The sequence below is a fragment of the Erinaceus europaeus genome, chromosome 13, assembly GCF_950295315.1.
Source record: "Erinaceus europaeus chromosome 13, mEriEur2.1, whole genome shotgun sequence".
NCBI lineage: Eukaryota > Metazoa > Chordata > Mammalia > Eulipotyphla > Erinaceidae > Erinaceus > Erinaceus europaeus.
In genome coordinates this window covers 62386356-62407799 of record NC_080174.1, presented here as the reverse complement: position 1 = coordinate 62407799, position 21444 = coordinate 62386356, and the positions used below count along the sequence as shown (strand labels likewise).

At 43.1% G+C, this 21444-nt stretch overlaps 1 protein-coding gene across 6 annotated transcripts in view; it reads left to right on the top strand.

The window, feature by feature from the left end:
* ST3GAL3 (ST3 beta-galactoside alpha-2,3-sialyltransferase 3) overlaps positions 1 to 21444 on the top strand; it is a 270798-nt gene that overhangs the window by 212403 nt on the left and 36951 nt on the right. For all 6 annotated transcript variants that reach the window (XM_060206046.1, XM_007535285.3, XM_060206044.1 and 3 more), the window contains one exon: positions 19996 to 20090. In XM_060206046.1, the coding sequence (XP_060062029.1) occupies positions 19996 to 20090 (95 nt within the window). The remainder of the gene's footprint in view (positions 1 to 19995; positions 20091 to 21444) is intronic.

The window sequence follows — 21444 nt, the reverse complement described above, 5'->3', positions numbered from 1 at the left end:
TGCTGAGAGTAGGCAGGAACATGAGTTTAACCCAAGTTCTGTTTTTACTGAGTGAGATAGGAGAAATGCAGTTGAAAATGCAAGAAGAGCAATTATGATTGATTGGAAATTTAAGCTGGACAGGATTTGCGATGAGAACATAAGAAAAGGGGCTGGGCAGTGGTGTACCGGGTTAAGTGTACGTAGTACGCAGCACAAGCACCCACGCAAGGATCTCAGTTGGACCCCCCGGCTCCCCACCTGCAGAAGGGTCACTTCACAAGTTTTGAAGCAGGTCTGCAGGTATCTGTCTTTCTCTCTCCCACTATTTATTTATTTATTTATTTATTTATTTATTTATTTATTTATTTATTTATTTATTTATTTCCTTTTGTTGTCTTTGTTGCTTTATTGTTGTAGTTATTATTGATGTCGTCGTTGTTGGACAGGACAGAGAGAAATGGAGAGACGAGGGGAAGACAGAGAGGGAGAGAGAAAGACAGACACCAGCAGACCTGCTTCACCAGCAGACCTGCTTCACCGCCTGTGAAGCGACTCCCCTGCAGGTGGGGAGCCAGGACCTTGAACCGGGATCCTTACTCTGGTCCTTGCGCTTTGCGCCATGTGCACTTAACCCGCTGCGCTACAGCCTGGCTCCCCTCTCTCCCACTCTTATCTTCCTCTCCCCGTTCAGTTTCTCTCTGTCCTACCCCCCCACCCCCCAGTGGCCACAGGAGCAGTGGATTTTTAGTGTAGCACCAAGCCCCAGCAATAACCCTGGAGGCAAAACAAAAAGATTGAGGGCATTTGTGTTCATATAATTCTTCCTATAGGACAGGTCTCCTGTGTGTCTTGCTATTATGTGGGATGCCCATCTATCACCAACTTTACCCATTCCATTGCCCTGGTGTTTGAGGAGAGAGGATTTTGCCCCTGTAGCTTCATCTGAAGTCTCCAAAGTGAAAGAACAATACTGGAACCTCAGCACTAAAGAAAGCAAGTGTGTCTGGAGCTCCAGTGGCGCAATCAGTTAACTCGCGGTACTTATACAGAAAGCAAATGTGTGTGTTTGGGGCGGGGGGGAGTCATATAGGAACAGAGTCCCAATCCAGAGCCCAGAAGAGCTGGCATGAGGAAATCCCAAGAGCAGTCCAAAGTAATGCATTACCCACAGGTGGGCCATAGTCAGGCCCCTGGAGGCAATCAGATAAGTTGCCCCTTTGACTGCTCTTACTTAAAAGGGGTGAAATGAGAAAAGGAGGGGGTAAAGGATGATAATAGGCTCAAAAATAGGGTATAGGTTCTGTTGGATTATCTTAGACAAGATGCAACAGATGCAGTTGGATATGGGAGTCTGGAGCTCTCAGGTTGAGATGGAGATTTAGCAGCCACCCGTTGTTTATAGGCACCTGGGTGTTTAGGATCTCAAGCCCACCTGAAAGTCACATTTTCAGTTCTTCCTTGGATGGCATACAACAATAGAATGCTATGATTTCCTTTTATGCTCTTGTATGGCAGAACAGCTTCTGCTCATTTGCCTGTCATATCATTACTGAGAGGGTGGGGGCGGGGAGTGACTAAACCCTTCTGGGAATCCCACTTATAGGTGGGGCTTAAGTAATAGTGTAACTATATTGGAGCTTCAGTGGCAAATTATTCTCTCACAGTTCTAGAAGCCAGAAATCCAGAATTAGCATCAATCAGAGCCGTACCTTAGAATGACTTAGATGTCATTTTGACTTTCACAGACTGAATTGAGAAGCAAGAGTGAAAGCTGGTCACTCACCTCTGCAGTATTTAGATGCTTTAGATTTGGGTAATGGCAGTGAAAACAGAGATAAATGAATGGATTGTGTTTAAAGATTAGCAGGATTTGCTGATGAATTGGGTCAGAGGCAGCCAAGAAAAAAGAGATGAGTCAAGAATGACTCTGAGGCTTACTATCCAATTGGCAAGATAGAGATTTGTTTTGACTCTGTATAATGTAATGATCTTGAGCAAATAGGACAAAAAAGGAAGCAAAACAAAACAAGAACTCCTAAGCTTTTCTTGATCAACATTAGTCTGACTTTGTCTTCCTCTCGATCCAAGCCAGAACCCCTGCCCCTGCACTGTGGTGTAGCTGGTATTCTCACAATGTTGAGTTTTCTCACAAAACTCTTGTCTTTCCAAATAACCTGGTATAGCAGTATCCAAACTTGGAACCTATCCATCTACTTTCTTCTGCTTCTGCTTCTGGGCTGCTGAACTGATACAACAGACATGTGTACTGCCCCATGGTGACTACATGATCTCCAGCCTATGCCAAGTGCTCAGCTCTGCTCAGCAGTCCTTGCCTCTAGTTGACTTGCCATGTATCTCCACCATTCATAGTTGCTACAGTTCACTCTGCCAAATCCCCAAAACTCAGAGCTTTCCCAGGGGAAATGACCTGCCTAGTGAGTATTTTCTCAGGTTCCCTCAATGCAACTATCACAGTAGCCATCTTCATGTCCTCACCTACTTTTCCCAGGGGAAAAAGTTACCTGTGTCCTCCATCCCTCCCCTTGTCCTCTGGAACCTGTACCCTTCACCTCTTCATGGCCTTACTTTGCTGTTAACCCTTCTCTCCTTTGTACTCCTCCCTCATTTTTCTGCTTTTCCGTATTTCTCCCCAATACAAACACTCTGATGTCTTCCCCCTCCCCACTTCATGCTCTAGTTTCCATTCTATTTCTTTCCTTTCCTTCACCACCAAGTTTCTGCAGAAATTGTCCTGTTTCTTTTGAACACTTTCTCACTCTTCTCCCTCTCCCTCTCCCTCTCTCTCTCTTGTCCCTGTGGTCTGCTCTGTCCTCATTCCCTTTCTGAGAGTCTTCTTCCTGAAGGGACTAGTGACTTTCATTCATTCCCAAAGACAATTCAGTAATTAAAATATGGGTGTAAAGAGTGCCACTCCATGGGATTATGGTGAGGATGGACTAAGATAATGTGCTAGAGCACTTGAAACAGTGTCTTTTCTTTTTAAAAAATATTTTATTTATTTATTAATGAGAGAGAGAGAGACGGAGAGAACCAGACATCTTTCTGGTACATGTGCTGCTGGGGATTGAACTCAGAACCTCATGCTTGAGAGTCCAATGCTTTATTCACTGCAACACTTCCCGGACCACAGAACAGTGTCTAATAAGAGTTCAGTAACTTTACATTGCTGTTAGTATTATTACATATTGCTGTTATTATTGTGTCATTTGTCATGTTTCACAATTGCCCCTATACTTGGCTGCCTCACCCACTCACTATCAAGACAGGGACTCTGAGCTGTTTATTGCAATCTTCTCAATGGTATGGGCAATGTTAGATGGATGGTGGGCACTGAAGACAGATGGGACCCTGTCTTTGGGGGTTTCAGTTGTATGGCCTCTGTCAACAGGCTGGCTATCAGCCAGATTCTCACTGTGGGGAAGGAAGCCTGCTTGTTATGGCAACTTCTCAGCTCATGGATCCATCCCCTTACTAGGAAGTTCAGCCTCTTCCCACCCTGCCCCATTCACACTAGGTACAAGCTATCAGCAGAGGCAGTGGGAGCTCTGTCAGCAGGAGCCCAGGCACTGCCCCCTGGAAGGCCTCTGGCTCAACCTTTGCTTTCCTCCTTCAGCACAGACCTCCTTGCCTGTCATCCATGTCATGCATGAGGCTCCAGCCTGTCTGGACACACTTGTGGCCACAGTCCCTTAGCAGGCAGAGGAACAGTAATTCACAGTCTTTCAAACTCAGGCAGGGGTTGCTCTAAAGCAGCAGACATGTCACTGGAAGCCTGATACTTGGGAGCAGGGAGACCTGCATGTCTGTGAGAACCCACGCAGAAGTGACCCCAGTCCTTCACTGATGAGCAGAAATCTAGCTTAGATTGTTCAGGAAAATTGCACTGTAAAATCTGTCACCTGAGTTGCCCCCCTCTTCCAGTGAGCACCTGCTATCTGCTCAGCTGTGTGTGTGGGGCGGTGGGGGAGGGGAGCAGGGGTGAGGTAGGGGGGAGGGTGCTACAGGTGGTGGAGGATCAGATGATTGCATTAGTGTGTGGTACATGCAATGAAAACAGAGTGTGTGAAAAACCACTGGGGATGGGGAGGTTTGCTCAGTCAGCCTTGGATGGCTATGGAAAGACTTCTACCTATAGAGAGGTGGAGACTGAAGTCAGATCTTGAAGAGTGGGCAGAAATTTAGCATGTGAAAGAAAAGAGGGAAGAGAATTCCAGGCAAAGGGAACAGTGAATGTAAAGGCACTGTGTCACTGAAGAGCCGCTAAGCTCTAGAAACTCAGTGGTTGGGTTTGGCTAGAGCATTGGGACAAGGAAGAGATGAGAGGAGTGTATTGGAGTGGGATAGGTAGATAGGAATCAGATCACAAGGATGACTTTTTAAACCAGAAAAGACTAAAGAACTTAAACTTGACCTGCCAGGTTGTGCGCAGAAGCTCATGTCAAATGGATTCAAAACAAAAAGAAAACACAGGGGCAGGGTGATAATTCACCCAGTAGAACATATGTCTTACCATGTACAAGGTCCTGAGTTTGAACCTTGGCACCACATTGTAGCACCATGGACAGTAGCAAGGGAGCTCTATGGATGATGGATCAGTGCTAGTCGTGTCTTTCCTCTCTCCTTTCTAAAATAAAGAATAAAAACAAACAAACAAAATGACATGGAGTGATGGTATTATGCATCTATAAGTCCCCACTGCCATGTTAAAAAAAAAGAAGTAATACATTGTTCCACTATTGCTACACAATCTTAGCCTCTTCCAAGTGCTCAACTCCGCTCAGCAATCCTCTTGTTGACTTGCCATAGTGACTATTCTGAATCTCTGTCATTCATAGTTACTACAGTTAACACTCTGCCAAATCCTCAAAACTCAAAGCTTTCCCAGAGGAAATGACCTGTCTGGTGAGTATTTTCTCAGGTTCCCCTCCACCAGAGTAGAGGACTCACGATCTTTCTGTTCACAGTTGACTCTGTTTTCTTCTGGGCATGGCAGGAAGATGGTTCCTGGAATTCTAAGCTCAGGGGTCAGCAATTTTTTCCTACTATTTACTTACATATTTGCTATAACTAGGATTTCGGATTTCACCACTCCAGAATGCCTTTTTCAGATACAAAGAAATACACACACACACACACACACACACACACACACAGAGACAGACAGACAGACAGACAGACAGAGAGAGAGAGAGACACCACAGCACTAAAGCTTCCTCCACTGTAGTGGTGTCCAAGCTCAAACCTGGATCATGCACAGGGCAAAACAGCACATTATCCAAGTGAACTATTTTGATGGTCCCTATTTTTTTTCAGTTTTTTTATTTATAAAATGGAAATATTGACAAGACAATAGGATAAGAGGGGTACAATTCCACACAATTCCTACCACCAGAACTCCGTATCTCATCCCCTCCCTTGAAAGCTTTCCTATTCTTTATCCCTCTAAGAGTATGGACCCAGGATCATTATGGGGTGTAGAAAGTGGTGGAAGGTCTGGCTTCTGTAATTTCTTCCCCGCTGAACATGGTCATTGGCAGGTCAAAATCCATACTCCCAGCCTGTCTCTCTCTTTCCCTAGTGGGGCAGGGATCTGGGGAGGTAGGACTCCAGGACACATTGGTGGGGTCATCTGCCCAGGGGAGTCAGTTTGGCATCATGCTAGCATCTGGAACCTGGTGGCTGAAAAAGAGTTAAGATAGAAAGCAGAGACAATTGTTGACTAGTCATGAACCTAAAGGGAAGAATATTGCAGATGAAGATTTGGTGTCTCCACTTTGGAAAAAGTTAGTAGGTCTATTTTAGGTATATTCCAAAGGACCCATGGCCCAACTAGTTTTTGCCTGTGCCTGACAGCTAACATGTAGGTGGACCCAAGGTATTGTCTGAGGAAGTGGTGTCATAGTTGGCAAAAGGACTAGAAAGTTGGATCAGGGAAGAGAGTAGCTCCCAAATATGGAAAAAATATATAAATATTGTTGACTGTAACCCCCATCGATTTGATCTGGGGCCCATATTCAGCACAGGAGCCTATGTAACCTCTGCATCCCTATAGGTCTGATCTGGCATTCTGTGGTCATGGCTAGGAACATTCCAGGCTGCACTAATTTCAGAACCCATCTTCCTCAGGTGGTAGAGTATGTTGCCCAACCTCCCTTTGGAAAATGGAACATAGCCTACCATTGTTGACCCACATTGAGGGCAAGGTCTATAGGGACCCACAAAGGGGTCCATTATGTTGCTCCTGATGGAGATGACCAAAGACCGTGGAGAGAGGGATCTGTAAGAGGTCTAGGCCCATCATGTCTGTGTGGGAATCCCAGGACTCCCTGACTAGATGATGGGATGGATGGCTCCTATTTATTGTATTGAGAGAGAGCAGCACAATTATACCATTGTCTTTGGTGCTAGGGATCAAACCCAGGGCCTTCCTTACACATGAAAGGCATTCACTTTACCACTGAGCCACCTCCCTGACCCCAGCATTTTATATCTTAAATCTTTAGCTAGTAGCTATTTTCAGCTGTCAAGACTATGTATTCTCTGTCACATCTACTCAGTTCGGCTGCTATAGCATAAAAGCAGCTCTAGGTAGTAATTAGGTAAATGTATGAGCATGAATGTGTTTTCATAAAATTTTATTTTTATAGGAGCAGGCAGCTGGTCTGAAGACCATGGTTATACAAACCCTGTTGTAAGCTTACATTATCACACCTCCTAGAGGAAGAGAGACTCCCATATCCGCCAGCATTCAAAGAAGAAATTGATCCATCCCACTTGGATCAAGTACCATTATTGAATCAGCTGCGATGATCACTAGGGTTGAGGTGTCTTGGCTAGGCAGCCTGGGAAACATGCCCATCCTAGTAACAGTGTGGGCCAACTAGGACCGTATGGAATGAAATGTGGCATGCTACTGCAGAGAAAGGAAAAGGAACACAGATAGCTATCAGAAGGTGCCAACAAGAAAGTGCTTGAGCCTAGTGCTGAAAGCCAACAATGATGATCCAGCTTGAAATTGGTCTGACAGCCTTAGGGCACCAGGCCAACCTTGGCAATGCTAATGCAGGCCCTACCCTGGCTATTTCCCTCTGTGCAGTGTTTGCACCCAGCCAGAATGCACTTGCCCTGTCACTCCTCCCTCACACTTTGCTCTACCTTCCTGCCTCCTGGGATTAGAGAGCACATATTTTGAGTGGGGGTGGTAAGCTGAAGCCCCTTTGCCCTTGGCAGATGCTACTTCACTCTGTGTAGCATCAGCAACCTCTTCCCTTGTCTCAAAAGACTGATGCTTTGGGTTCTCTTCTCTTCAGTGCTGCTGCTTATACTATCTTCTCAAATATCCTTCCCAACATTCTCCACCAAGCTCACTTTACTTGACTTTTAGGCTCAGCTCAGTTTAATCATCATTTCTGTCAAGAAGTTCCTATACTTCTAAACTGATCTAAACTACATGTAACCCCCAATCCAAGAGACAGGACATACAGACTTACTTTCTTATTATTTACTATTAGTTTATTAAGGAAAGGATGAAAATAATTTACCCAGCAACCACTCCACTCTACTCCACTCCATACAAGATTCTTTTTAAGGTTTTTTTTTTTTTTTCCTTCCAGGTTTATCGCTGTGGCTTGGTGCCTGCACTATGAACCCACTGCTCCTAGAGGCCATTTTTCCCATTTTTGTTGTTCTTGTTGTGCCTTTGTTGTTATTGCTACCTGAAGCCCAGCATCCTCAGACTGCTATACTCTGTACTCCAAAGAGGAAAGATGGGCAGGTCCCAAAGCAACATCTGCCCCCTCCTCCCCCTGTCCCTTCTCACGCACTCACACACCCTACTGAAACCTGATCTCAAGGCTTCTGGGGTTTTGTGCAGGGTTGGCGGGTTGGGGCCTGTCTGCTGCAACCTGCCCCACCCTGCTCTACTCCCCACTAGGCCAGGGCCAGCAGGTCAGGCATCTCACACCTCCGCTACTTTGATCAGTCATTCTCTGTCTCAGAGGCCACCTCCGCCCTGATCAAGCCCCCAATTGCCACAGTGGTCTCTGGACAGAAGCCCCAAGAATCTTTCCCAGGCGGAGCATGAGGCTCTGTACACACACACACACACACACACACACACCACCTGCATGAGGCTCTGTACACACACACACACACACACACACACCACCTCTGCCATCACTCCACCCCATTTCCTGTTGTTTGTGACCCTGGCTCAGTTTCCAAGGCCTCTGCAGGCACCGAGCCACCTCTCAGGGACTGAACAAAGTGCAGTGGAAACATTAGAGGGAGAGTAGAAGGCCACCTGGGAAAGTCAGAGAATGCACGTTTGAACTTAATGAAATAGAAAGGATTTTCCAGGCAACAGTGTGCGTGTGTGGTGGGGGGTATTCTATTTCAGACAGACTGCTTGTGTACATGCACGAAGAATGGCACCCTCAAGGAGTTACAAACAGTGTACAAGCTAAGTGGAACATGACAGTAGTCTGGTAAAATCCAGATTCTATCAAATTGAGGGGTGAATAGATGAGGAAAGATAAGGAAATGGAGACACACTAGCCACTGCTTTTTCTGGAAGTTTTGCACTGCAGGGAGATGGGGGTAAGGGTGGAGACAAGCACATAAAGGGAGATAAGTAGTCAGGAAAGTGTGTGTGTTTTCACATAGGAGTGACCTATGCTTGCCTGTATGTTTAGGGGTGAAACAAACAGGAATATGAACCATAGAGGATGTTATGTGAAAAGATGTCTCCTCAGAGTAAAACATTGAAAGTGTATATAGAGAGTATATGAGTGAGAGGCTGGGTGATGGCGCACCTGGTTAAGCACTCATATTCAGTGCACAAGGAACCAGGTTCAAACCCCTGGTCCCCACCTACAGGGGGGAAGCTTCACAAGTGGTGAAGTAGGGCTGCAGGTGTCTCTGTCTCTCTCCATCTCTATCTCCTCCTCCCCCTCTCAATCTCTCTGTCTCTATCCAGTAATATATAAATAAATAAATAATTTTTTTAAAGAGAGAGTATATGGGTGATCTAGGAGGTGACACAGTGGATAAAGCACTGGATTCTCAATTGTGAGGTCCTGAGTTCAATCCCTGATAGCACATGTACCAGAGTGATGTCTGTTTCTTTCTCTCTCTGTCCTTCTAGTTTCTTCATGAATAAATAAATAAAATCTTTAAATGAGAGAGAGCATTTATGGAAGTTTTGCAATAGCTTCTGAGCAAAATTGAAAGTCTAGCTAAGATTTAAAGCCATGAATTTACAATGACATCAGTCCATATGAGTGAGTGACTCTGTGTGTGTATGTGTGTGTGTGTGTGTGTGTGTGTATGTGTGTGTATTCCAGTACTTTTTAAGTATCAAAAATACAAGAGTAGTCAGGAAAATAGCTCAGTTGATAGAGTTTCATGTCTGGTTAACTTGTGACATGGTAGTCAGTTAAGAGTGTTTTATAGTTGTGGTGTTTGTGCTTTTTGATGTTTTTTATTTGAGTCTCTTGCTAAGTTGGTTTTCCATCTAAAGTACCCTCCTCCCTGGACTTTCATGCCTTAAATTCTTGGTTCTGTCCCTGGTGCTGCATATGCTAGGGTGGTTCTCCTCTCTCTCTCTCCCTCCCTCCCTCCTTCTGCCATATGTGAATCTCTCTCTCATATGGCATAATGGTTATGCAAACAGACTCTCATGCCTGAAGCTCCGAAATCCCAGATTCAATCCCACATGCCTCCATAAGCCAGAGCTGACCAGTGCTCTGGTATAGATAAATAAATAAATAAGAAAAAAATTAATCTTTTTTTAAAGGAAAAAAAAGTGCAAGAGGCCACGTGGGGACACACTCGATTAAGCATACACATTATCATGTGTATGAATCCAGGTTCCAGCCTCTGATCCCCACCTGCAGGGAGACAGTTGGTAAAACAGGTGTGCAAGTATCTCCCTTCCTCTCTCTCTCTTTCCGTCTCCCCCACCCCTCTCAACTTCTCTCTGTCCTTTAGAAAGAAGAAGAAAAAAAAATCATCAGGAGTGCAGGCACCAAGCCTCAGCAATAACCTGGTGACTGAAAAAAAAAATGCGAGAATAACAGGAAGAAGTTTCACAAGCAATGGAACAATGCTGTAGGTGTCTTTGTCCCCCTTTATTTCTCTCTATTAGAAAGAAAAAAAAGGAGTGGGAAAAAGGATGCTAGGAGCAATGGAATCATCTTGCAAATACTAAACCCCATGGATAATCCTGGAGCAAATAAATAAATAAATAAATAAATAAAACTTTAAGTGTAAGAGTATGGGATTAGACTGATCTCTGATTTAATTTTGCCTAGTGGTTATAACAAAAAGACACTGGAATGAGGGGGCATAGGGCCCTAGCAAGAGAGATTAAAGAATTAGATTTTTTCGAGGTGGGGAGGGCTATCACCATGTTCCAATTCAATTGCTTATTAGTTCATATAACACAGCCCAAAGAAACACATTATGTTCTCATCATCACTAAGTTTATAGTCATAGCTAAGCCAGTAGCAGAACCATACCAGAGAGTATGAGAAGTTGTATTTGTTTCTGATGCTATAGTTTCTTGTAGTTTTTTTTCACCTTTCTAAAATCCTGAATCTGAAATACAATTTTGCTCAAATAAAAACCATGTTGAAAAAATATTTGTCTTTCAAAAATTAATCTTCATTTATAGGATGTCTTAAAAACCATTGCCAGTATCTAGTCAGGATAAAGATATGAACTAGAAATGAAGAAAACATTTCTAAGACTAAATACAGAAATATCTAAGGAAAAACTGATAAATTTGACTGCATTAAAATATCTATTATAAAGGGGTGCCAGAAAAGAGAGAGAGAGAGAGAGAGAAATACACCCTAAGCCAAGTGAATAAACAATTGAGCAAACTGGAAAAAATTGAAAGACATTTCAAATTATATCTCAGATATTTTACCTACTTAATACATAATCAACTTTAGGGGGAGATAGCATAATGGTTATGCAAAAAATTCATTCCTGAGGCCCTGAGTCCCAGGTTCAATCCCCAGCATTTACCATAAGCCAGAGATTAAGCACTGCTCTGATCTCAGGGACTCCCTCTCTTCTCTCTAAAATAAAATAAAAGTATTAAAAATAACTTCAAAAAGAGAAGATCAGGGCGGGGGTTGACAGCATAATGGTGCTATCTGGTGCTCTGGTAGAGAGAGAGAGAGAGAGAGGAGATCATTAATAATTATATTGCAATTGCTCAGTATCAAATCAGCACTTAAACACCTTAAACTCACATAATGCTATGTATCAATTATATCTCCATGAAACAGGGAAGAAGAAAGGTGAGACCAGTAACCCTATCAGAAAATGGGGTAGTGGGACAGGGAGATAGCATAATGGTTATGAAAAAAGACTGCCATGAAACTCCAAAGTTCTGGATTCAGTCCCCAACACCACCGTAAGTCAGAACTGAATTATTCTCTAGTTAAGAAAATAAAAATAGATAAATAAATAAGGCAAATGGACCAGAGATAATATATATACAATATATATATATATATATATATTCACAGAACAAGAACTACAAACAGCATTTCTGCATGTAAAAAAATTCTACATATAATTAAAAAGTACAAGTTCAAAAATAATGGGATACTGTTTCTTCCTAGCACACTAGCATTATTGTAAAGTTTGACTATGCACATACTTTATTAATGAGGTTGAGAGAAAGTGGTACTTTCATGTTTTGCTGGTGGCTGTTGCAAAATGGTATAATTCTACTGGAGGAGAATTTTGCAATATGGAGTAAAGTTACACTTAAGCCTTTTCCTTTTGATCTGCCATAGTAGATCACAAGATTATGCCTTTGATCACATCTCAGAATCTATTCCAAAGATATATTAGCAAATAGAAAATGACATGCCCATATTCAAGGTGGAACCTACTTTATAAAGTACCAGCAACAACAGGGAACTGATGAATAAAATGTGGTACATAGCCATAATGGAGTGTTCTTGAGTGTATAACTCTATACACTGCTATGGAGTGATCACCAGGATACAATGTGTATTGAAAAAATGTAGGGGAAGCATCCCACAATGACCTTGGGTCCATACTCTCAGAGGGTCAAAGAATAGGAAAGCTATCGGGAGGGGATGGGATACAGAGTTCTTGTGGTAGGAATTGTGTGAAGTTGTACCCCTCTTATTATGGTTTAGTCAGTGTTTCATTTTTATAAATAAAAAGCTTTTTTAAATGTAGGGGAAGCAGTGTATATTACTATATTACCTCTTTATTGAATAAAGAATATAATAGTGTTGGGTTGTTGGAGAAGTCATAATACATTTTTGCATAGAAAAAAATGTCATGACTTTTCGGACAGCCCAATAATACATTTGCTTACAACATAAAAACAACAAAAGAAGGCTAAAATACCTATTAAATATGAGTATCATGACCTGCTAGAACATCCACCTTACTGTGCACGAGGCCCTAGTTTCAACCACCAGTACCATACAGGAGCTCCATGGATCACTTCATGGTTGATGAAGCAGTGCTGTGGTGTCTCTCTATTTGTGGTGTCTCTATTTATTGGATAGAGACAACGAGAAATCGAGAGGGAAGGGGGAGAGAGAAAGGGAAAGAGACAGAGACAGCAGCAATGCTTCACCACTTGTGAAGCTTTCCCCATGCAGGTGGAGGCTAGGGGCTTGAACCCTAGCTCTTGAGCATTATAACTTATGTGCTCAACAAGGTGTACCACCACCTAGTCCCTGTCTTAAGTTTTCTATATTCCACTTATGAGTGAATCCATCTGGTAGGTGTCTTTCACTTCCTTATGCACTTTGCTAAATATAATCAAAGTACATTTCCAATTAAATGAAACCCATGTTCCTTGGGGAAATGACTAATTCCAGGTGAAGGCAAGAAATGTACAAGACAAGCCTGAAACATCTCATACTAGAAAGCAGGAACATTATCTAAGATTACTGGGGTATGTTGAAAGGATTCAAGAGCCAAGATCAAAAGACCAAGGTGAGGGGGCTGCCCGGGCGGTAGCTCAGTGGCTTAAGTGTGCATAGCGCAAAGTGCAAGGACCAGCGTAAGGATCCCAGTTGGAGCCCCTGGCTCCCCACCTGCAGGGGTTCGCTTCACAAGTCGTGACTCAGGTCTGCAGGTGTCTTTCTCTCCCCCCTCTGTCTTCCCCTCCTCTCTCTGTCCTATACAACAATAGCAATGACAACAGTAGCAATAATAACAACAGGGGCAACAACAAAATGGGAAAAACATGACCTCCAGGAGCAGTAGATTCATAGTGCAGACAGCGATCCCCAGAGATAACTCTAGAGGCACACACACACACAAAAGCCAAGGTGGAACGAGAGAAAAGGAAACTTACGCATTTAAAAGAAGGTATAGAAATCAGCCAAAGGCAGTATGTGGACTATGCATGCATGCTCTCATTTTGATCTAAATAAGCCAAATATTAAAATAAACAACATACATTAAGTGAGACAACATAAGAATTTTATTATTAAGAGATTAATTTTACTTATTACATATGAGAGAAGTGCACATGAGGCAGAGAGGAGAGAGGAAGAAATAAGTCCTGAGTTCGATCCCCGGCAGCACATGTACCAGAAAGATGTCTGGTTCTTTCTCTCTTTCCTCCTATCTTTCTCATTAATAAATAAGTTTTTAAATGTTTATAAAATTATAAGATTCGGGGGTCTGGCGGTAGCGCAGGTGACGCAAAGCTCAAGGACAGGCGGAAGGATCCCGGTTTGAGCCTCCGCCTCCCCACCTGCAGGGGAGTCAGTTCACTGCCGGTGAAGCAGATCTGCAGGTGTCTGTCTTTCTATCCCCCTCTCTGTCTTCCCCTCCTCTCTCCATTTCTCGCTGTCCTATCCAACAACGAATAACATCAACAATAACAATAATAACCACAACGAGGCTACAACAACAAGGGCAACAAAAGGGGGGAAAAATGGCCTCCAGGAGCAGTGGATTCATGGTGCAGGCACTGAGCCCCAGCAATAACCCTAGAGGCAAAAAAAAATTATAAGATTCAGGGAAGGGTGAGTGCACATGTTACAATGCTCAAGGATCTAGATTCAAGCCCCCAGTCCCCACCTGCAGGGGAAAAGCTTTGTAAGTGGTGAAGCAATGTTACAGTTGTCTGTCTCCCTCTCTGCCACCCCCTTTCTTCTAGATTCTGGTTGTTATCTATCCAGTAAATAAATAAATATAATGAAAAAATTTAAAGAACATTTTAAAAATAAAATTATAAGATTCCAAATGTATAGTTTGACAGCCATATATGTGTATACAACTCACCAAAATTTCTGTGCCCCTCCTTCCCACTAAAAATCAGCATAGTAATGCTGAAATATTTTCTGAACAAAGTGGCATGGTTTCTTGGATTTGCCAAAATAATACAGAAAGTGAATGTTATATACAAGAAACAAAAATGACCATAATTGACAAACTAGCCAGGGTGATAAGTCTGTGAAGGTGTCACTGTACTGGTGGGTTTTTGTTTGTTTTTTCTGTACGTGTTTAAAATTTTCAGTGTATATGTTGAAAACATAGTAAAATGTTTTTAAGATAGATACACAGGAGTAACCGGGGAAACAACTCATTTGATAGAGTATGGGACTTACATGCCTGAGCTTCTCAGTTCAAGCCCTTGTGTTGCATGTTACAGAAGTGATTTCCTGGCTTCTCTCTCTCATGATTTAAATAATAAAAAGTTAATCTTTAAAAAAAGGGAGAAAGCATAGTGGTTATGCAAAAAAAAATTTTAAAGCTTTTCATGCACGAGACACCAAAGGTCCCAGGTTCAATCCCTACCACTTCCATAAGCCAGAGCAGAGCAGTGCTGGTGGGGGCAGATTCATGTCTCCCTCTCTCTCTGTGTGTGTGTGTGTGTGTGTGTGTGTGTGTGTGTGTGTGTGTGTGTGTGTGTGTAAAGTATCCTTTGCACAAAAGTGCACCCAATTAATAGAAAGAAATGTTAATCACCCAGAAGGTAGCATGGTGACTAGAGCACTAGACTTTCAAGCACAAGGTCTTAAGTTTGATCCCCAGTATTGCTTATGCCACAGGGATGATGCTTTGAGTCCCTGGTTCTTTCCCTCTCCTCTTTTGTTGGTAATAATTTTTGTTTGTTTTGTTTTGTTATCTGTGTGGCTCCTTTGTTCTGGATTGACTTAATCAGATGGTGACAAAGAGAGAGTTAGGAAAAGAAACCACAGAACCAAAGCTCCATGCACTGTAGCAGAATCTAGGTTTGAACCTGGGCTGCATTCATGGCAAAGCAGGTGTACTGTCCAAGTGAGCTATTTTCCCAGACCTGACTAAATACATCTTTAAGAAATCAATGTTAGAAGTCTGGCTCTTTTAAGGACTATCAAAAGGGTCTACAAAGCAAGTATCTAAAGCGCAGGTGGCACAAAGGGCAAGGACCGGCTGAAGGATCCCCGTTTGAGCCCCCGGCTCCCCACCTGCAGGGGAGTCGCTTCACAGGTGGTGAAGCAGGTTTGCAGGTGTCTTATCTTTCTCTCTCCTCTCTTTGTCTTCCCCTCCTCTCTCCATTTCTCTCTATCCTATCCAACAACAATGACAACAATAACTACAACAATAAAACAACAAGGGCAACAAAAGATAATAAATAAATATTTTTTTAAAAAGTTTAAAAAAGCAAGTATCTAATACATGAAGACCCAATAAAAGGATGAGGAAAAAGGAACACGTTGGAAAGCAGATCATAAAAACAAAAAAGTTTACATACTATCAGCAAAGATTTTATGAAACCCTTCCCTTATCTGGCCCATTTTTTTCCTTTTAGCTTTTTATCTTTTTTTTCCTTTTAGCTTTTTATCTTTTCCATGAATATTTTGTCCATTAGTTATTGTCTTAGTCAGCTCTGGCTGCTACAACAAAGTATCACAAATTGAATGTCTTATAAACAACAGAAAATCAATTCTCAGTCCTGAAGGCTCACAGTCCATGATCATGCTGACAGCATGGTTGGAATCTGGTGGGGGTCCTCTTCTGGGTTTCAAGATGACTGGCTTCTTTGTCAGAAAGAGCTAGCTAGCTTTCTGGCCTCTTCTCATAAGGGCATTAAAAGGTCCACTTTCAGGGCTGGGAAGATAGCATAATGATTATGCAAAAAGACTTTCAAGCCTGACACACTGAAGGTCCCACGTTCAATCCACAGCACCACCATAAACAAATGAGCAGTGTATTGGTAAAATAATAATGAGGATGAGGATGATGATGATGAAAGAAAGAGAAAAAATAAAGTATTAAGATATAAAACAGAACAAAAGTAAGACTATAGCAGATGAGATTTGGGGTCTTCATGTTAGAAGAAGCTAGGAAGTTTATTTTAGGTTTATTCCAAGAGGCCCATGACTTTACTAATTTTTGTAAAATTGTAAAACAGGTAAAATACAGGTGGGCTAAAAGTATTGTCTGGGGAGATGATGTCTGGGGAGATGCTTTCCAGCCACCAAGTTGCAGATGCTACCATGACACCAAGCTGACTTCCCTGGGCAGATGACCTCACCAATGTGTCCTGAAATTCTACCTCCCCAGAGTCCTACCCCAATTGGAAAAGATAGAAACAGGCTCCAGGTATGGATCAACACCCAACAGAGAAGCAATTACAGAAGCCAGACCTCCCACCTTCTGCACCCCATAATGTCCCTGGATCCATACTCCCAGAGGGATAAAGAATAGGAAAGCTATTAGGGGAAGGAAGGGGATACAGAGTTCTGGTGGTGGGAATTGTGTGGAGTTGTACAACTCTTTTCCTATGGTTTTGGTCAGTGTTTCCTTTTTATTAAAAAAAAAAAGATTCTATTTATTTATTTTATTATTATTCTTATTATTATTTACCTGTTTTGGAAAAAGCTGGTAGGTATATTTTAGGTGTATTCCAAGGGACCCATGATCCAACTAGTTTTTGCCTGAGCCTGACATCCAATATGCAGGTGACCTAAACTATTGTCTGGGGGGATGGTGTCATCGTTGGAAAAAGGACCAGAAAGCTGGATCAGGGAAGAGAGTAGCTTCCAAATATGGGAAAAGTATATAAATACTATTCACTGTAAACCCCATCGATCTGATCTGGAGCCCATATTCAGCACAGAAGCCTATGTAACCTCTGCATCCCTGTAGGTCTGAGCTCACATTCCATGGTCACTGCTAAGAACATTCCAGGCTGCGCCAATTTCAGGACCCATCATCCTCGAGTGATAGGCAGGGTATGCTATCCATGTTCCCTTTGGAGAATGGAACATGCCTACCATTATTGATTCACATTAAGGGCCAGGTCCAATAGGGGCCCACAGAGGGGTCCATTATGTTGTTCCTGAAATGACCAGTGACAGTGGTGAGAGGGATCTGTTGGAGGTCTAGGCCTATCATGTCTGTGTGGGAATCCCAGGACTCCCTGACTAGGGCCCCAGGTAGCTTATGACTTTTGTTGTTTGACTTGATCTCTGTATGTAAAAAGAAAGATGTGTCATTTGCATAACAATCAAATATAAAGTAAAAAAATATCATCTATAGAGCATTCTAAAAATAATAGAAGAGGACCGGCAAAATAGCTCACTGGGGATGATGCCTAGTTAATCATGATTGCAGCCCCAACCTGACCCCATCTCACTGGAGGAAACTTAGGCTCTGTAGTGTTTCTCCCTTCTGTGGATGTCTCTCAGTATAAAAAAAGCCAGAGCAGTGAAGCCCAAGAAACAATAAAAACTAATAATATTAACAACAGAAGAAAAGGAAAATTAGTTCAGGTCCTGGAACATGATGGCAGAGGACCTAGTGGAGGTCGTATTGTTATGTGGAAAACTGAGAAATGTTATGTATGTACGAATTATTGTATATTTTCCCCAAAATTGGTATGTAACACACACACATAATTTAAATAGAAGTTAACATTATGAACTTTCTATTTAGAGAGAATAGATGGGCCAATACATTGAAACTATTTGGCTGAATCGTCATGTTTTTTGTTTTGTTTTAATTGCCACCAGGGTGATCCTGGGGCTCAGTGTGTGCACAGTGAACTTAAGGCTCTCAGTGGCCATTTTTCCCTTTTTTTAAAATTTATTTATTCTATTTGATAGGACAGAGAGAAACTGAGGAGAGAGAAAGAGAGACACCTGCAGCATTGTTTCACCACTTGTGGAGCATCCCTTCTGCAAATGGGGACCAGGGACTTAAACCCAGATCCTCATGCGTGGTGGCATGTGCACTCAGTCAGATGAGCCACCACCAGGCTCAGATCTTCGATTTTATTAGTAGAAAATATCCAGTTCACATCAGGAGGCAGATAAAATCCTGTCCATGACTGATTGAGAAACTGTGCAAACATCACAGACACTCAGCCCCAACACAGGGGAGGCTCTGGATGTAGACCTATCCAGGGATCTGGTTTCTTTTGCTCTTCCATGTAAAGCAAAGGCCCTCAGTGCCTCTAGCAAGTTAGCAAAAGCACTAGTTGACTTAGAGTTTATAGTCTAGCTGTAAGTGAGAAATGGGAAGTGAGCTGTAAGTCACAAATGGCCTTCCCATGCTATCAGACACCACAACTTCCTAGCAGTAGTGAAGGAGGGAGCAGGAATAGATGTTTTCCATCTCTTTCAAGTTCACTTCAAAATATCTAGTAACCTAGTAATCTTGTAATCTCCAAGTAATCCCTGAAACTGTTCCTGCTGGAAGATTTGGTGTGTAAGAAAAGTATTTGCTTGTTGTTAGAGCACATCAGGAAGAAGGACTGGGGAGATAGAACAATGATATGCAAAAAGCCTTTCATGCCTAAGGCACCAAAGGTCTGAGATTCAATCTCCAGTACCACCATAAACCAGAAATGAACAGCAGTGCTCTGGTAAAAGAAAAAAAGGGGAAAGGGAGGAAGGAAGGAAAATAATAAATAGAAAACGTAAGACGTGGTAGCTTCTGGACTTGAAGAGGACCTCTCTTCTATTGGGCTGATTCAGGCTGTTAGAAATCCAGATGGAGCCACCAAGGCCAAAGCCTCTGACATGCATTCCTGGCCAGATAGGCCCTAAACAGCCCCCATAGCCAAGATTCAGCATACAGTGAGTGACAAGTGCTAACTATCATCCAGACTGCTAAGTGGCCTGAAAGGGTTCTCACACTAGGCAGTAGGCTCCATGCATAGTTGACCAGAAATGTCTACATTCAGAGCTCTGTTCCTCCTGTACTTGTCCTCACTCTCTTCTGCTCCCCAGCCCTGCCCTCTATTTGGTTCTCCCCAGAAGAGACTTATCCTTTTCCCCTTTCTCCTCAACTGAGCATCATTCCTTTCAACTCCTTTCTTTCCTCTAGGCCAAAACTGTTCCTCCCTTTTTAGGCCTCCCTGCCCCCCCCCCCCAATCCCTAGTGACATATTTTTCCTCTTTCCTTCTCTCTGCCACCAGATGTGTGCAGGCCCTTCATGGTCTCAGCTCCCCCTCCGTCCTGCCTCAGAGTCACAGGACATTGCATTCTTTCTCTACCAGAGGTCTGTGCTTTTCACCTGCTTTACCCTCTCCTCATGAATCCTCTTTTCTCATCATTCTGGGTGGTCCACCTCCCAGAATTCTCCCAAATTTTGTCTCCCCGCACTGGCTGTATTCTGAGATTTTTTTTTTTCCTCAACTGGACAGTGTCTCATCTCTGTGTTCCCAAGAACAGTGTGGGCAACAGTGACATAGTGATGAATGTGCTGATGGATTCCATGCCAGAGAGCAAGCTCTGTGATACCAATCCTTGTCTTTCCATTTCCACAGCTGGCCACATAAGGACTGGTCAGACCTGTTCCTCCTAACTCGGGCTCTGCTGGACAAAATCTGCTCCACCCCACAATAGGCTGGAGTAGGGAGGGCATGCTGGAATGTGCAGAGTGGGTTCCAGCAGATCCATAGCCAAAATTAAGCCAACCAGCATTCTAGCCTATTGCATTTGGGGATCCTCAATGGCCCTGTTGTATTACAGGTTCTCCAAGCCAGCACCCATGTTCCTGGATGACTCCTTCCGCAAGTGGGCAAGGATCCGGGAATTTGTGCCGCCTTTTGGGATCAAAGGTCAAGGTATGTTGGGAACCCCAATTCACTCAACATTGACTCATCCCCTGGACTATCTACATGTCAGGACAGGGTTGTCCATAGTCAGTCTCAGAAATGCCCTCCCTCCAAACCTCCTTCTCTTCCATTTAAGAAATGTCTTGTAGCTGGGTGGTAGTGCACCTGGTTGAGCAGACATGTTACAGTGCTCAAGGACCCAGGTTCAAGCTCCCGATCCCAACCTGCAGGTCCTTCACCAAGCAGAGCTGCAAGTGTCTCTATGTTTCTCTCCCTGTATTTCCCCTTTCCTCTCAATTTCTGACTATATCCAATAAATAAATAAAAATTTAAAAAAGTTAATGTCTTTAATGGCCAGCAAAATAGCTCACTTGGATAGTGTGTTGCTTTGTCACGTGTGCAACCCAGGTTTGAGCCCGGTATCCACCACTGAAGGAAGCTTCAGTGCTGTTGTCTCTCTCCTTCTCTGCCTTTTTATCTTTATCTAAAAAGAGAAAAAGAAGAAGAAAAAAACTTCTTTCATAGAATCTTTACTTAGAGTCAGGGGCTAGAGCTACAACAGTAGAGCAGGCAGATAAGGTCCCTCTCCTCACAAAGTTCCAGTCTAGAGGAGAAATGGAGCTGCACAGTTCTGGGCAAAAAGCTCTAATGAGGAAAGAACACATGGTGTGAGATCCCAGGAAAGAGGTCCTGGAGCTCTAGGGAACTCAGAACAAAGGGGAATCCCAGAGAAAATGGAGACCCTCCCTGAAAAATAGCCTGCACATATGTCCCCCTGTCTCCATCATCCCCTCTGAAAACTTTCACCTTACCCTAGTTTCCCTTCCTGTCTGTTTTTACCCTGTCCAGGGGTCACCTTACTTTCTCTGCTCTCAGAAAGGTCCTCTTCCAGTGATTTAGAGACCCGGGCAGTTTCTTCCCAATTTAAGACTGTCCCGTCTCCTAACAGTTCCATGGTTCTGTTTCTCTGTCAAGTTCCTGCACTGTTTTAAAGTAGGGTCTGGGCATTGGGATCAGACACAGAAGGATCAGTTTTCCTTCATCACTAGCTGTGACTTTGGGCAAGTTGCTTAACCCATCTGTATCTTCATCAGTTAAATGGAGAGCATAATATCATTGTGCCAGGTTGTGGCCAGGGTTAAATAATTGTTAACAGGATGGTTATTTGGCCAGGAAACTCAAGAATATCTGAACCTCAACTCAGCTGGCCCATCCCTTCCTGCAAGGAAGACAGTGACCAATAATAGGACACTCTTGAACTGGGACTTTGAACTCAGACCTGTAGGGAAATATCTAATGGGCAGGATGGAACCATATGAAGAACTTTTTTTTTCTTTTATCTGAGGGTTCAGATAGCCAAGCA